Source organism: Ruditapes philippinarum, unplaced genomic scaffold, assembly GCF_026571515.1.
Source record: "Ruditapes philippinarum isolate M1 unplaced genomic scaffold, ASM2657151v2 ctg2449_1_1_1_1, whole genome shotgun sequence".
NCBI classification, from domain to species: domain Eukaryota; kingdom Metazoa; phylum Mollusca; class Bivalvia; order Venerida; family Veneridae; genus Ruditapes; species Ruditapes philippinarum.
Window position 1 is genome coordinate 115,682 of NW_026852463.1, and position 15,779 is coordinate 131,460.

Consider the following 15,779-nt stretch of genomic DNA (forward strand, 5'->3'; position numbering starts at 1 on the left):
ATTTTTGCAGGTAAAGCCTGTAGGCTTATCAGTAAGGAGGAATCAGAAGGGGGGATACTAATCGACGGTCTCCACAAAATCGACGGTCTTTGACGGTCTCCAAAGACCGTCGAAGACCGTCTATTGTAGGAGACCGTCGATTAGTAGGTTATCACACAAATCGACGGTCTCGCGATGAATTGATAAGAATAATTTAGAAATAATTAATAATAGGTCAATTATCTTTTTTCTTTTACGACGATACTTTATTTATGTCAATATTTAAGGATATTAATGGGGTAAGAAATGATTAGATAAAAAAGGGAAAAATATAAAAAAAAATATGGGGAAATAAGATATTGATATGCAGCAAATTAGATAAACAAATTAACAATGAAATATATTGAAATATAAAAATGCTATTGAATTTATTAATAAATATCAAGGTCTTATATTTTTATTTAGATCTATATTAGTAGTAGTAGTAGTAGTAGTAGTAGTTAGTAGTAGTAGTAGTTTGAGCTTAAACTATATACATATAAATTTGTGAGTTTATGCATATTTGTATATATTCTAAAGACCGTCGAAGACCGTCAATGGGGAGAGACCGTCGATTTGTAGTTTATAGATAAAGACGGTCTCATGGTATAGTTTTATGTCTACAAAGGCCGTCGATTGTAGTAGACGGTTGATTAGCAGGTTACTATACAAATCGACGGTCTCGTGATTATACATTAATTTGATGGATATTACATAGTTATTATAATAAATTTAGCCGGTCAATAAGCAAATTCTCTAAGATAATAATTTATTGATTTCAGTAATTTTTATAATTTGTAAAATAACAAATACGATTTAAAAATGAATAAGATAAAAGATAAGTAACATGCCATTTTTGTTTATTTATTTATTTTTTAAGACAATAAAATATATTGGAATATAAAAATGCTATTAAATTTATTAAAAAATATCAATGTCTTATCTTTTTATTTATATCATAAGTAATAGTAGTAATTAGTAGCAGTAATATAATTACGATGTTTAAGCTTAAAAAATACATACATAAATTTGTGAGTTGTATATATTCTAAAGACCGTCGAAGACCGTCAATGGTGAGAGACCGTCGATTTGTAGTTAATAGACCGTTGATTGTAGAAGACCGTCGATTAGTAGGTTACTATACGAATCGACGGTCTCGTGTTATTAATCTATGTTGCCAGCCAATAAGCATTTTTTCTAAGACGATAGTTTTTTTTGTGTCAATTTTTTTTGATGATTTGTAAAAAAAGAAAATAAGATATTCCTTAAGAAAGGATATAATATAATTAATATGATTTTTTGATGACTGTCAATTAATTGATAGATCATTGTTATTTTTCCAGATTTTCCCTTTTTGTATTTATGAGTGGTTTTTATTTGTATTTTTTTTAATATTAACTTCATCGATAATATTATCATTTGTATAAGTAATAGTAGTATACTCAGAATAATTTAAACAGAAAAATTGTTAATTTGTAAGTTTGCACACAATTGTCTAATTTAAGACCGTCGAAGACCGTCAACAGGGAGAGACCGTCAATTATAGTCTACAGTAGTTTGTAGATACGTGTATATAATGATGTAGATAAGGTACTTTTATAAATAGTGTATGTTTAGTTAGTGTAAGTGTGTATATATCATTTACGTGTATAATGCGTTTAAAATAATTGGTAATCTTGAGAAGAAAAATGAAGAGATGAAAGAATCATTATTATACATGCAGTCGCAATCAATGCGAAATAATCTTATTTTTGGTGGAATTAAAGAGGAAGGATATGAAAAGCCTGAAAACACGGAAGCCCTTTTAAGAAATTTCATGGTGGAAAAGTTAAAGATCGCAAAAGATTTCGTGTCGAACATTAAATTGAAAGAGCGCATCGCATGGGTGCCATATCAAGAGACCCAAAAACGAGGCTCAAAACAGAAGTCGAAGAATTGTATGCAAATTCAATATGTTCGCCGACAGGGAAATTGTCCGGAAATCCAGCAATAAATTAAAGGACACAAATTATTACATATCGGAACAGTTTCCCCCCGGAAGTAGTAGCAAAGAGGAGGACACTTTTCAGAAAGATGAAGCAAGAAAAGGAAGCCGGAAATACAGCATGGGTGTCATACGACAAACTCTATGTAAATGGGAAAATAGTAACAGATGTGTAGGAAAACGCGGATGGGCTTAAATGCTTAATATGGAACTGTAACGGACTGAGTTCTAATAAAACAACAGACAAAAACTTCACTGACTTTTTAACCAAAAATGACGTCATCATCTTAAGTGAATCATGGACTAGTAAATCGAGTGAAATAGATTTAGAAGGGTTTTCATGTAACAATTTATATCGTAAATTCAGACACCGCAATGCTAAAAGAAATAGCGGTGTATTGTTGTGTATCTTAGGAATAATGTTAAAGATGGTATTTTCAATAGTAAAAAATATACATGACACAATTATTTGGTTAAAAATTTGATAAATATTTCTTTAATAATGCTTCTGACATTTACCTAGCTGCAGTTTATTTATGGGGAGAAAATTCACCTATTGCAAATTTGATAGATATAGATTTGTTCGACTGTTTACAAAATGATATAGAACATTTTAAGTCGAAAGGCACGGTGTTTTGTTTCAGGAGATTGTAATGCAAGGACATCAATGCAAACATGACTATATATTATGTGATCAATTTGTGCCCGACATCGACTCAGATGATTATAGTATTGATACACCCTTGCCAAGATTTTTCAATGGACAAGGGGAGTAACTCATATGGTAATAGATTAATTGACATGTGTAAAGCTACCTCCCTTAGAATAGCAAACGGCCGCTTAGGTGACGATTTCGGGAAAGGTGTTTATACATGCTATAATTATAATGGTGCTAGCTTAATAGATTATTTATTATTGTGTGAAAAAGATTTGAAATGATAAACAATTTTCATGTATGTGATTTTAATGAAATTCAGCGACCATGCTGCCTTAAATTTTTGATATTTTGGTGTAACTCGGTTAACGCAAATGGTTCAAAAGTATTTGATTACGAGTATATTAAATGGAGTGATAATGATAAAGAATTATATCGTTCTGGGCTTATAGCAAAATTGCCTGTTTTAAATGATATATTATTGAATTGTAATGTAAATGATGTAAATAGTGTAAATAATACGGTGAATTTATTCACAAGTGCTGTGAGAGAAGTGGCAGATCCTCTATTTTTAAAAACATGGTTGTACATTTCCAAGATTTGATGTAACTGAAATTGATGATTCCTGTAAATGGTTTGATTTGATTGTAGGGAAACAAAAACAATTGTACAAAAATGCATTAAAAAAAGTTTAATATGTCACACACAGAGACTGATAGATTAGAGTTAGTTCAACGTAAAGCTAGGTATAAATATGTTGTTAAGAAAAAAACGTCGTTCTTTTAAATGGCAACAAACTAAAAATTTTGAGAATTTAAAAAAAGAGTAAGCCACGTGATTTTTGGCGTTATTTTAAAAAGAAACAGAGACGCAATAATTGTGAAAATACCTTTGCACGATTTTAAAATCTATTTGAAACTATGTTTTCTGAAGTAAATTTTTCCTTGAATGAAAGAGCAGAAGATTTTAACAATGTCCATGATTTTAATGATTTTAACCCTGTTTTTTTCTGAATTAGATGGAAATATTACTTTAACAGGAAGTACTTAAGGCAATTTCTATGCTTAATCGAAATAAAGCGGCCGGGATAGATAATCTTTTAAACGAATATTTTTATAGAAGCAAGTGATATTTTGTCTGGACATATAACAGAGCTATTTAACAATATTTTAGAATCTGGCATTTTCCCCGAAATCTGGACAAGAGGTTGTATAATACCATTACATAAAAAAGGGAAATAAAGAAAATGTACAAAATTACAGAGGAATAACTTTATTAAAGCCATCTTGGTAAAATTGTTTACTAGTATTTTAAATCAAAGAATAAGTAAATGGGTGTGATGAAAATAATATTATCTCTGATGCGCAGTTTGGTTTTAAAAAAGGTAGTTCGACTACAGAAGCTGTTTTTATATTGCATTCTATAATTGAAAAATATTTGAACCAGAAAAAAAGATTGTATTGTGCTTTTATTGATTTAAAACGCTGTTTTGATTCTATATACAGGAATGCACTTTGGTTTAAGATGTATTATGCTGGTTTAAATGGTAAATTATTAAGAATAATAAGAAGTATGTACAGCTCTGTTAAATCTTGTGTTAAGTCCTGTGGTAACTATTCTGATTTTTTCGATATTTCGATTGATTACGTCAAGGGGAGATAATTTCCCCAGTTATGTTTTCCTTGTTTATTGAAGATCTAGAACTCTATTTGCAAAATAACTTAAATTCTGGTATAGATCTTCAAGACATTTGCCTAATTTTACTTTTATTTGCTGATGATATGTATTAATTGATGAAAATCCTCTAGATCTCCAAAATTCATTAAATAAGCTTCATGAATACTGTAATAAATGGGGATTAGAAGTTAATGTTAACAAAAACCAAAATCGTTTGTTTTTCGTAAAGAGGGGTGGTTTAAGAGCAGGAGAAAAACTGGTTATATGGTCAAGATAATATAGAAATCGTAAATGATTTTAATTATCTAGGTGTCACATTGAATTATACAGGAAATTTTAACTTAAATACTCAAACTTTGTATGGTAAAAGTTTAAAAGCCCTAAATAATTTAGTGGCAAATTTGAAAAAATATGAAACAAAACCAAAAGTAGCCCCTACAGTTGTTCGACTCTTTTATTGGTTCTATTTTAATGTATGCAAGTGAAGTATGGGTTTTCACAAATCAAAAAAAGTTAGAAAATATTCATTTGAAATTTTGTAAAACTATTTCTTGGTGTTAGAAAATCTACTAGTAACGTAGCTGTGTATGGTGAACTTGGAAGATATCCGTTGTATATAAACAGATATGTCCGAATTGTAAAATTTTGGTTTAAGATAATAAGTTCAAGTAATATTATTATAACTACAATTGTTAACTCATGTATGTCTGATATAAATATAGGGTATACAAACTGGTTTGCAAATGTACGAAGTCTTTTAGAAAAATACGGTTTTTTTTTATGTATGGTTAAACCCTTTAAGCGTTAATCAAAATTGTTTTATTGTCGTTTTTAAACAGAGATTAATAGATGAATATTTACAAGAATGGAGAGCTAGTATTAATTGTAATGATGTATTATTTTTTATATAAATCAGTAAAGGACAGTTTTGAAATGTCACCTTATTTAGAAAATATTGTATCAAGGAAAACTAAGAATAGCTTTGACAAAACTGCGTATTTCAGCTCATAATCTTAGAATACAGACAGGTAGATATTCACGTGAAAGAGTAGAGCGTAATTTAAGATATTGTTTAATTTGCAATACAAATGAAATTGAGGACGAGTTCCATTTTGTGTTTAAGTGTCCTGCATATGAAAATTTAAGAAATATTTATATTAAGAATTATTATAGAAATAGACCAAGTATGTATAAGTTTACTCAATTATTAAAAAGTGATAAAAATAAAGAAACAATTATGCTTTGTAAATATATTAATGAAGCTTTCAAATTAAGATATCAGATTATTAATGCTTAATATGTATTTCAACCTACTTTTATGTATACCTAACAGATCCAACTAATGAAAAGTTTTATTGTGTATACTACTGTGTATGTAATATCCATTATGCTTTAATATTTGTGTCATCTCTATTTTGTTTTGTCCATCCAATATAATTATTACGTTTACTTTCATGTCATTGTATTTTTCATGTCATTATATATGTATGCTTGTATATATGTTAATCACGAGAAACTTGTAGTTTAAGTGAAATAAACGTTCTTCTTCTTCTTCTTCTTTGATAAATATTGACGGCCTCGTGGAGACCGTCGATTAGTAGGTTACTACACAAATCGACGGTCTCGTGATTATACATGAATTTAATGGATATTATATAGTTATTAATTAATTTAGCCGTTCAATGAGCAAAACTTTTTTTTTTTTTTTTTCTTTTTTTCCCTCTTTTTTTTTTTTTTTTTTGTTATTTTTTATTTTCTTGTTTAAGGTCTCAGATTTTATGTTACATGAACTTCCTCTATATTATTATTATAAAAAGTAGTATATTCTCTATTTTTTTTAAATTTAAAAATCTATAAAAATGTGTTAGTTAACGCACAATTGTATATATTCTAAAGACCGTCGAAGACCGTCGATTAGTAGTCAAATATCGACGATCTCGTTGTGTGGTTATGTCTCCAAAGACCGTTGATTGTAGGAGACCGTCGATTAGTAGGTTACTATACGAATCGACGGTCTCGTGTTATTCATTTATGTAGCCAGCCAATAAGCATTTTCTTTAAAACGATAGCTTATTTGTGTCTTTTTTTTTGATGATTTGTAAAAAAAGCGAAAAATGATAAAATATAATTAAAATGATTTTTTTTATGACAGTCAATTAATCGATAGATCATTGTTATTTTTTCAGATTTTCCACTTTTTGTATTTATGAGTGTTTTTGTATTTTTTTTAATATCAACTTCATCGATAATATTATCATTTGTATAAGTAATAGTAGTATACTCAGAATTATTTTAACATAAAAATATTAATTTGTCAGTTTGTACACAATTGTGTAAGACCGTCGAAGACCGTCAACAGGGAGAGACCGTCGATTATAGTCTACAGTAGTTTGATCAAAATCGACGGTCTGGTGGAGACCGTCGATTAGTAGGTTACTATACAAATCAACGGTCTCGTGGTATTAATTTATATAGCCGGCAAATAAGCGTTTTCTCTAAGACGATAGTTTATTGATGTCGTATTTTTCTGATTTGTAAGTAACTGATAAGTTTGAAAAAAAAGTTAAAACATAATTATCATGACAATAAACTGTTTAAAAACTAACAATTTGTTAGATAGATCATTGCTATTTTTCCAGTTTATTTTTCTTTTCTTTTTTTCTTTTTATTTTTACATTAACTTTATCGATATTATTATCATTATTAGCAGTAATAGAAGTATAATATTATATTTTAACATATAATATTAATTTGTAAGTTAACGCACTGGGAGAGACCGTCGATAAATTAACATATCTTTTTTTTTTGAAGACTGTCGATTAGTAGATAAATCATGTTATTTCTCTCTTTTTCTCTTTTCCATTTTTTTGTTATTTTCTTGTTTAAGGTCTATTTTCTGTTACAATGTACATCAACTCCATCGATTATTATTTTTATTATTAAGTAGTAGTATAATCTCGTTGTTTTTTAATTTAAAACAAATATAAAAAAATATGTTAGTTTACGCACAATTGTATAATATTCTAAAGACGGTTGAAGAACGTCAATGGGGAGAGACCGTCAATTAGTAGTATTATAAATATCGACGGTCTCGTGGTATGGTTATATCTCCAAAGACCGTTGATTGTAGGAGACCGTCGATTAGTAGGTTACTATACGAATCGACGGTCTCGTGTTATTCATGTATGTAGCCAGCCAATAGACGGTAGTCTATTGGTGTCAAACTTTTTTGATGATTTGTAAAAAAAGCAAATAAGATTTTCTTAAAAAAGGAAGATAAAACATAATTATTATGATTTTTTTGATGACTGTCAATTGATCGATAGATCATTATTTTCCCATTTTCCCCCTTTTGAATATATGATTGTATTATATATATATATTTTTTAATATCAACTTCATCGATATTGTTATCATTTGTATCAGTTATAGTAGTATACTCACAATTATTTTAACATAAAAAATGTTAATATGTAAGTTTGCACACAATTGTGTAAGACCGTCGAAGACCGTCAACAGGAGAGACCGTCGATTATAGTGTACAGTAGTTTTATAAACATCGACGGTCTCGTGGAGACCGTCGATTAGTAGGTTACTATACAAATCGACGGTCTCGTGGTATTAATTTATGTAGCCGGCAATAAGCGTTTTCTCTAAGACGATAGTTTATTGATGTCATATTTTCTGATTTGTAAATAACTGATAAGTTTGAAAAAAGTTAAAACATAATTTTCATATGACAATAAACTGTTAAAAGACTAACAATTTGTCGGATAGATCATTGCTATTTTTTTCCAGTTTTTTTTTTCTGTTCCTTTTTTTATTTTATTTTTACATCAACTTCATCGATATTATAATCGTTATTAGCAGTAATAGAAGTATAATATCATTTTTAAACATATAATATTAATTTGTAAGTTAACGCACTATTGTGTAAGACCGTCGAAGACAGTCAAAAGGGAGAGACCGTCGATTATAGACGAAGTGTCATAATTGCATGAATCTGCCAGGTACGGCCAGAATAGGTTGGAAAGACAGGAACGTATCTGCAAAGTATGTGGTATCAACGAAATTGAAGATGAATTTCATTTTGTACTTAATTGTAAAGCTTATAAAGAATTGCGAACTAAATATATTAAACGTTATTATTATGTTCATATAACGTGCTGGTTTTTTAAACGCCAACTTTTAATTATGATAATTTATTCATTCTCTAGCTGTGAAACACTGAAAACATGTTTGCTTATCACGTCCTTATCATTGCATGTATTTAATTTCATGTTGTATTAACAAGATACATGTATCGTATACGTTCTGTTCTGATCATTAATCGACTGATCTCTCTCAGGCCCCTATAGCTACGTTTCACGCTAAATTATTGCATAACACATAAATATCGCACTAAAGGTGGGGGTCGCAAATTGCGGTAACATACTCTAACAACTATTTATGACCCAGTGACATCTGCTCAATTAAACGCTGCTGATTAGTGGTATTCCTGATTAATATCATTTTATAGCAGACATTTCTTTACATACATCAGACATCGATGATGTTATTGTATGAAGCAGATCTCTTCGAATATTTATCCTTAATTTATTGAACTTTTATAGAAATATTCAGGTTAGATAGTTTCACCCATTTGTTCATTGTATTTACTCATTACATTTACATTTTTTACGGCTGCGTTTTATTGACGCTATACGTTATGAACGAAAAAAATGTCAAATCTTCTTTATATTTTGGGACCTTATAATATTTGATGTGATTATGAACAGATAAAACGGTAATAAAAAAGGTGGATTTGTTTTTAACCTTTTAACCTTTTTCCTTTTTCAATGCATACAGAACGTATTATTTCCATTTGTAGATATTTATTGACTTTTGTATAATAAATTAACTAGCTTACTCGATATATTATTATATTTGATACCTTTATTAATATACCGATTAATAGCTTTAAATGGAAAGAAAATTAAAATAATTTAATTCTAAATTACTTCTGCACATTGTCTTAGACAAGTAGTTTGTCTATGGAAAATTGTGGACTTAAGCATCTTAGTGTGAAAATGATAACGATCTCTGATTAGCTTATCTCTATGACCCCTGCCAGCTTCATTGACAGGCGCAATGTCTTTTTTCTTCACATTAGCTAGTTTTATTTTACATTGGCTTTAAGTTTATTTCTTTTTTGTATATAAATGCATTTTGTATATTTCCTTAACCATTATATTTGCCTTTTTCATTTACCAATTCAAAAGGTTTGATTATTTTAAACTTGGTTTTCATTTGCATTCAGTAAAAAGTAGGACCTTATATTAACAGCTTTTTATGTTTTAATTTTTTATTCCAGACAGATTTTTAAAACAAAAATTGTGCTATAAAGAAATCAATTTTATTAAATTTCTGAAATAATTTTTTGTAACTTTTGTAACTTTTCTTGTGCAAAATTTATTATAAAATAGTCTCTCACTTTTTTCGCAATTCCAATTATGTAATAAATCTCGTATAATAACCTATTAATCGACGGTTCTACCGTCGACGGTCTTTTGTTGTGAATAACTTTATGTATATTAAGTCAAAAATGTATTTATTTCATTAAGACAATTAATTGATCATTGTTCAATTACAACTGAACTAACACAACATCTAAATTCTATTAATAAATTAATAATCATCAAAACATTTCATTTTTTTTTCATTATTACTGTATTTTTTTGCATTAAAAATATCCGTTAATCATTCTAAACTATTGACATTAACCACTGAAAATAATAGTTTTATTGCCTATTTGTCAATCTGTCTTTCAAATTTAATTACGTGTTTAATCTGGAGACCGTCGATTTGTGTAATAACCTACAAATCGACGGTCTCCTACAATTGACGGTCTTCGACGGTCTTTGGAGACCGGGGACCGTCGAAGACCGGAGACCGGAGACCGTCGATTAGTATCCCCCAATCAGAAGGCATCTTCTTTTACAAAAAGCTGTGTCCTCCTGCTGTGTAAGATCAATTACTTCACTATATGTGGGCCAATTTCTAATAAATAAATACTGGATCAGTAAGATTCAAAGATAAGTTCATTACTAAATTAGATGCAAATGGGAGTTGTTCCCCAACCTTAACATCTGTAGATTAAAGTTAATATAGATAATTTATGTTTTGTCTAACTCTCAATAGAAAGATCTACAGAGTAAAACAGGTTGACATATACCTAAGGAACAGAATAGTATAATATTATATGAGACGAAAAGAGTTAATTCCATCTTTACTTCAGTTTTTGAGAAACCTTGCATTTGATCAAAGAATATTAAACAACATTCAAAGTTCTTCAAAGTTCTAAGTAACATTTCAACTTACATTCTTCAGTGAAAAGGTGGCACATTGTTAATTTATTAGTAGAGGTTAAAATCTTGGTTTCCGCTACTTAACATTAGTTGATCATTACAAGTTGCAAATTGAAAATTTCCTTAACGAAATAAGAGAAATGCAAAATATGTAAGTAAAATAAAAATCTGTTTTTAGCATCCTTGACCTTGACAACTCCAACCAAGTGAGAGGACAACCAAAGGTATGTTCCAACCAAACATGAAAGACAGCAGTCAATTTAGAAAGACTGAGCAAAAGTGCAAAAGTCAATTTTAGCAATGGTGACCTTGACCAAAGTGACAGAAGTAAGAAGACCTTCCTTGGTAAGAATGGAATACATCTGTCGATAAATGAAGTTGCTAGAAGAGACTGTTATAAAGTGCAACAGAATTAAAGGATGAAGTGGCAAATATATGATTTCCAAAACTTCAATGGATGCATAAATGATATTCAAACATCAGCCAGCTGAAAAACAAGCCCCATAATTTAAAGTTAGGTATAAAGTATAATGCAGCAATCAAAGAAAAGAGTAATAACAAAAGAAAGCATATATCCTATTTTTCAGCTTTACAAGCACGATACAATTTGATTTCTTCAATTAAATAATACTATTACTTACCCCTAATGCACACTTGAATCTCTCCTGGTTGAATTTATTTACTCTGGACAATGTTTCGAAGAATTTATACACACATTCTGACTCGGACAACTGAGCATATGCTTTAAAATGTTGCTGTATAGCCTTACGCAAATTTTTGGACTGTAAAAAAACAAAAACACAAAATTGTTTATGATATTATTATATCCAGTATCAAACAATGTCAAAAAATGTGAATTATCACACTAACATCTTTGAGGTTTTCATATCTGAATGTAATATTTACTTCATCAGCATTGAAGTCTTCCTGTCAAGAAACAAACCTTCTCATCATTACAGTTGAAAGTTTAAGTGGACCTACTTAACTTCAAGTATAACATTAAGTGGGTATTGCCTTAATTTAGTTAGTATTTGAACTGCAACAAGTATTTCTGTTTCCTTATATAATACATGCCTGGGAACTATGGTTTCTTATTGCAGATTTTTATACATCATTTCCTTGTGCTAAAATCAAGCTCAGTAAACAAGGTTATAGCACCATGTTTAGCAAGTACTTGTTTTGGTTAGTTTTTATGTCTTCTGGCACATTTAAGGTGTATTTTTGTTACATCTGATGAAGATTACAGTGTTAAACTTTTTCTCTGGATTTTAAAGAAATATATCAGTCGGCAGCTTTAGTGTTTCTTAGATGATGTGACAGTTGTGTATCTTATTTCAACTTAAGTTTTCTTCAATTTTATAAGTTATTTGAAATGTGATTTACATACAAAGACATGGTAATCAAGTCAAAATTAAATTCACATGACCAGTAATGAAGTAAATGACTGTTACATATTGTTTTATGTTCCTAACATGACTTGGCTAATACAGTGAAAACATGACTTTTCAAACTTAAAATCTGTTTATCATTACAGTATCAAATGTTCATGACTTCCTTTAAATAGTCATGACTTAAAAATATAAAGATGCATCAATTATTCACAAGATTTAAAGTGGATTGGTCTACAATGGGCACAGTTTCCTTAAGTATTTCAAATATTGATAAAAACAATAGAAATGTATCACATAGATATTCTTACAAGTTATTTCATTCTTACAAGTTTTTGTTTGAAATAAATTGTTTATAGAGTTCTAAATGATTCAGTATGAACATTTAAATATGATTGTTTTCTTTGTTTTCTAGAAAAACTTATTGTCTTACTGTCTGATGTATGAATATAATTATGTAATATCGGATCATTTATCTCACTTGTATACAACATTCAAATATAACTCTTTCAAGGTTTGTTATTATATCTGATACTCAATACTATCAACATAATTATTTATTGTATAACAGACCTTCCATTAAAGACAATTCACTTTAATGAAGTCACATTTAATACTCACTTAAATAATAAGATAAAACTTTTAACAGAACCTACAAACTGCAAACTATATCCATAAAGCTTTCATGTACATATACTATAATTCGGAAGACTTCAGCATTTCATAAACACTGACCTTTAATGGCTTTATCAATATAACCAACGCAAATACTCATCCTTGCTCCAACTTCCTTTTTCGACACAATCATGTATAGGTACTTGTGGAACAAAGGAAGTGTTGAGTGTTTTTAATAACAAACATCCATCAGCATGCTTAGGACAAGCTTAAAGATTACATTGAGCAGATTATTGTCCCCCTACCCTACAGCTTTCTTTAAATTTTCTTAAAATTATCTTTTTAAAAATCTTCCTTTTTTCAGTATTATCCCGTTATATTGATACAAATATTAACATGTTTGCCATTTTTCCTAATGATTTTATTGATTTTACATAATTAATTCATTTTGTAACAATACCTCTCATTGACTCATACATGAAGTAAAAAGGGGAGAAAACAATTAACAAATAATCAAATAAATCTGATTAATTACCTCCCTTTGTATGACATCTGTATTATTGCAAAATTGCACTTTGTTTAAGTAAACCTGCCTATCTAAGCAAAACAGGTGCCATCTGCTGTTAAATTCATGCATTATGCACTGAATAAACAATCAAGAAGGTTTTATAGTTTAATCAATAATGTTCCACTAATCATCAAGGGAAACAATTGCACATTTTTGTTCCTCAACTATTGATCTGGGATGTTAGAGACTGGTAGACAGTTATAAACATCAGTCACAATTGTTTCAATAATGATGATTAAACAAAATGCTAGGATAAAACAAAATCTGAATGCACTAGTTATTATTAAAACATGAATCACTATTTATCTGGGGTACATCACAAATATCATGTCTATAAACTGCTGATTAGAATATGTGTTTATTTGTTTTTGTTTTTTGTTGTTGTTTTTTACAAGTACAAAAACACTAAGTATGTTATATGTCTATTCATAGAAAGATGTGTCAATCAGCTTCCTAAAATTTTCTTCTTTTTGTACAGACAGAGCTGTAACATTATTGTCACATGTTACCTTTCTAAAATCAACAATCAACTAAAAAACATTTTAAAGTACAGTTTGTGCCTTTGAATTGATATATATTTATTTTATATAACAAAAGTTCTAATTTTTGTAAAATTGTTATAATTTTTTCTGTAATACCTTCATTGAGTCTATCACATTTTTGGGCAGGAATCGTTTCAATCCAACTTCTTTCTCCAGGTATTCAAAATTGGACTTCTTATCTAAAGCTACTTGAGGCATATCTTTAAAAAATCGCCTGTAAAAATAAATAAATAAATGAATAAGCAATGTTTTCTTCATGTAACAATATTTGTAAAGTATTCATACATATGGAGTGGCGGGATTTTAATTTGGTAACCGTGCAGGAAAACATATTTTAAGTTTTGTAATATTTAGATCGTATTTAATGCCTGGATATTTGTAACTACAAGGTAAATATTTTTTAACCTTGAATTATAACATAAAACACCATTGCATGGTAAACTTCTCAGTAAAATGAACATTTCAACACATAGTATAAAAGATATTAAGTTTGGGCAGTTGACTATTTCAGTAAATCTGGTATTAGAACATCTCACCTCATTTCTATACAGCCTAGTTTAATAGCCATGTCATGGTCAATAATCTCAGCCAGATCTCTCATGTAGTCATTCCTCACCTACAACATGCATAAATATAATAGTCAACATTGTCATAATATACAACATAACAAATGAATAGAACAAAGCAGTCAATGGTTTCTTGACAAGACTAATGCCAGCTCATAGTTTAAACCATCATATGTTAATAAAGAGGAAGCTCATAAAAGCATGAAAGATTTAACTCTTTTAAAGTTAGAAAGAATTTGTTAAGAGCATTAATTTCGTGACTTATATAACAGGTTAAAATAGAGTATAGGCAGTACATTATGTAATAAACCACCTTGTCCCTGGTATGTCAGTACAAAAGGTAACCTAATTGTCAGTTTATGCAGAATTAATTCATTACTGTCTCATCAAGATAACAGGTTCCACAATTGACATGCACAAAATGCACTTTATACTGGTCCCTATAGATTTCCAACTTTATTGACAGCTACTTCTTATCAAGGTTATCTAAGTTTAATTAGAGAAACTTTTCATGTTTGTATGTTTAACTAACTAGAAAACATTATATAAACATTGGCATTGTTAGACAACAAGCATCAATAACAAAGTTTTATTATAATGCTCATCTTTTCTATATAGCCTACAACAAACAGACAGTAAACAGATGTATGCCTGATGAATAATTTTGTGAAATTCAGTGAGCTGTAAATTTATTGATTGGTGACCGAGTTTCTTTAAATATCGGCTTAATATAGCTTGTTTATGAGCTGTTTTAACGATAGCTTCTGTAATTTTTTTTAACCACTGAGGCTGAAATATGATAAAGCAATAAGATTTCTAATCTACAATATCTTGGCAAATTAAGAAAATTTACTGGCAAATGACTTGATAGATATATTATATCAAAAGGACTAATAAATTCCAGCAGTGGAAAAAATCATTATGGTGCAACTGAGAAAAAATATATATATGCTAGTAATTACATTTCCTTTTTCTTCTTCACTCAAAAACTGGGAAAAAATATAAACATTAGTTAAGGGATTTGCATTTACCCACCATTCATATGTCTTTGTTCACTGCTATTTTTTCATATTTACACAGATTCAACAGCTGTGAGTGAATGTATTGTTTACTACAGGCATGTGACTAAAGGCTGGACTATCATCAATATTTGATTAATCTCTCTACCAAGGGGTTCATATTAATGAATTAATCAACAGAAAAAAATCCCCTACCACCCATGCTGACCCTAACGTGAACCTTTATGTATTGATCTTCTAAACAGAGACATCAGTGAAACTGACTGGGGCACCAGCTCCCTTAATTAACTCATCACATAAATTATAAAATAGGCAGGGCAGTGTTATTGATAACACATTTAAAATGTCAGTAACAGATCAATGGATGCTTCTATCCTTTCTGTCTGTGACTGGTTTTTTT

At 29.3% G+C, this 15,779-nt stretch overlaps 1 protein-coding gene across 9 annotated transcripts in view; it reads right to left on the reverse strand.

Moving 5' to 3' along the window:
* LOC132713405 (focal adhesion kinase 1-like) overlaps positions 1–15,779 on the reverse strand; it is a 68,706-nt gene that overhangs the window by 17,558 nt on the left and 35,369 nt on the right. For all 9 annotated transcript variants that reach the window (XM_060695995.1, XM_060696018.1, XM_060696010.1 and 6 more), the window contains 3 exons: positions 14,331–14,410; positions 13,891–14,008; positions 11,323–11,463 (listed from right to left, as the gene is read on the reverse strand). In XM_060695995.1, the coding sequence (XP_060551978.1) occupies positions 11,323–11,463; positions 13,891–14,008; positions 14,331–14,410 (339 nt within the window). The remainder of the gene's footprint in view (positions 1–11,322; positions 11,464–13,890; positions 14,009–14,330; positions 14,411–15,779) is intronic.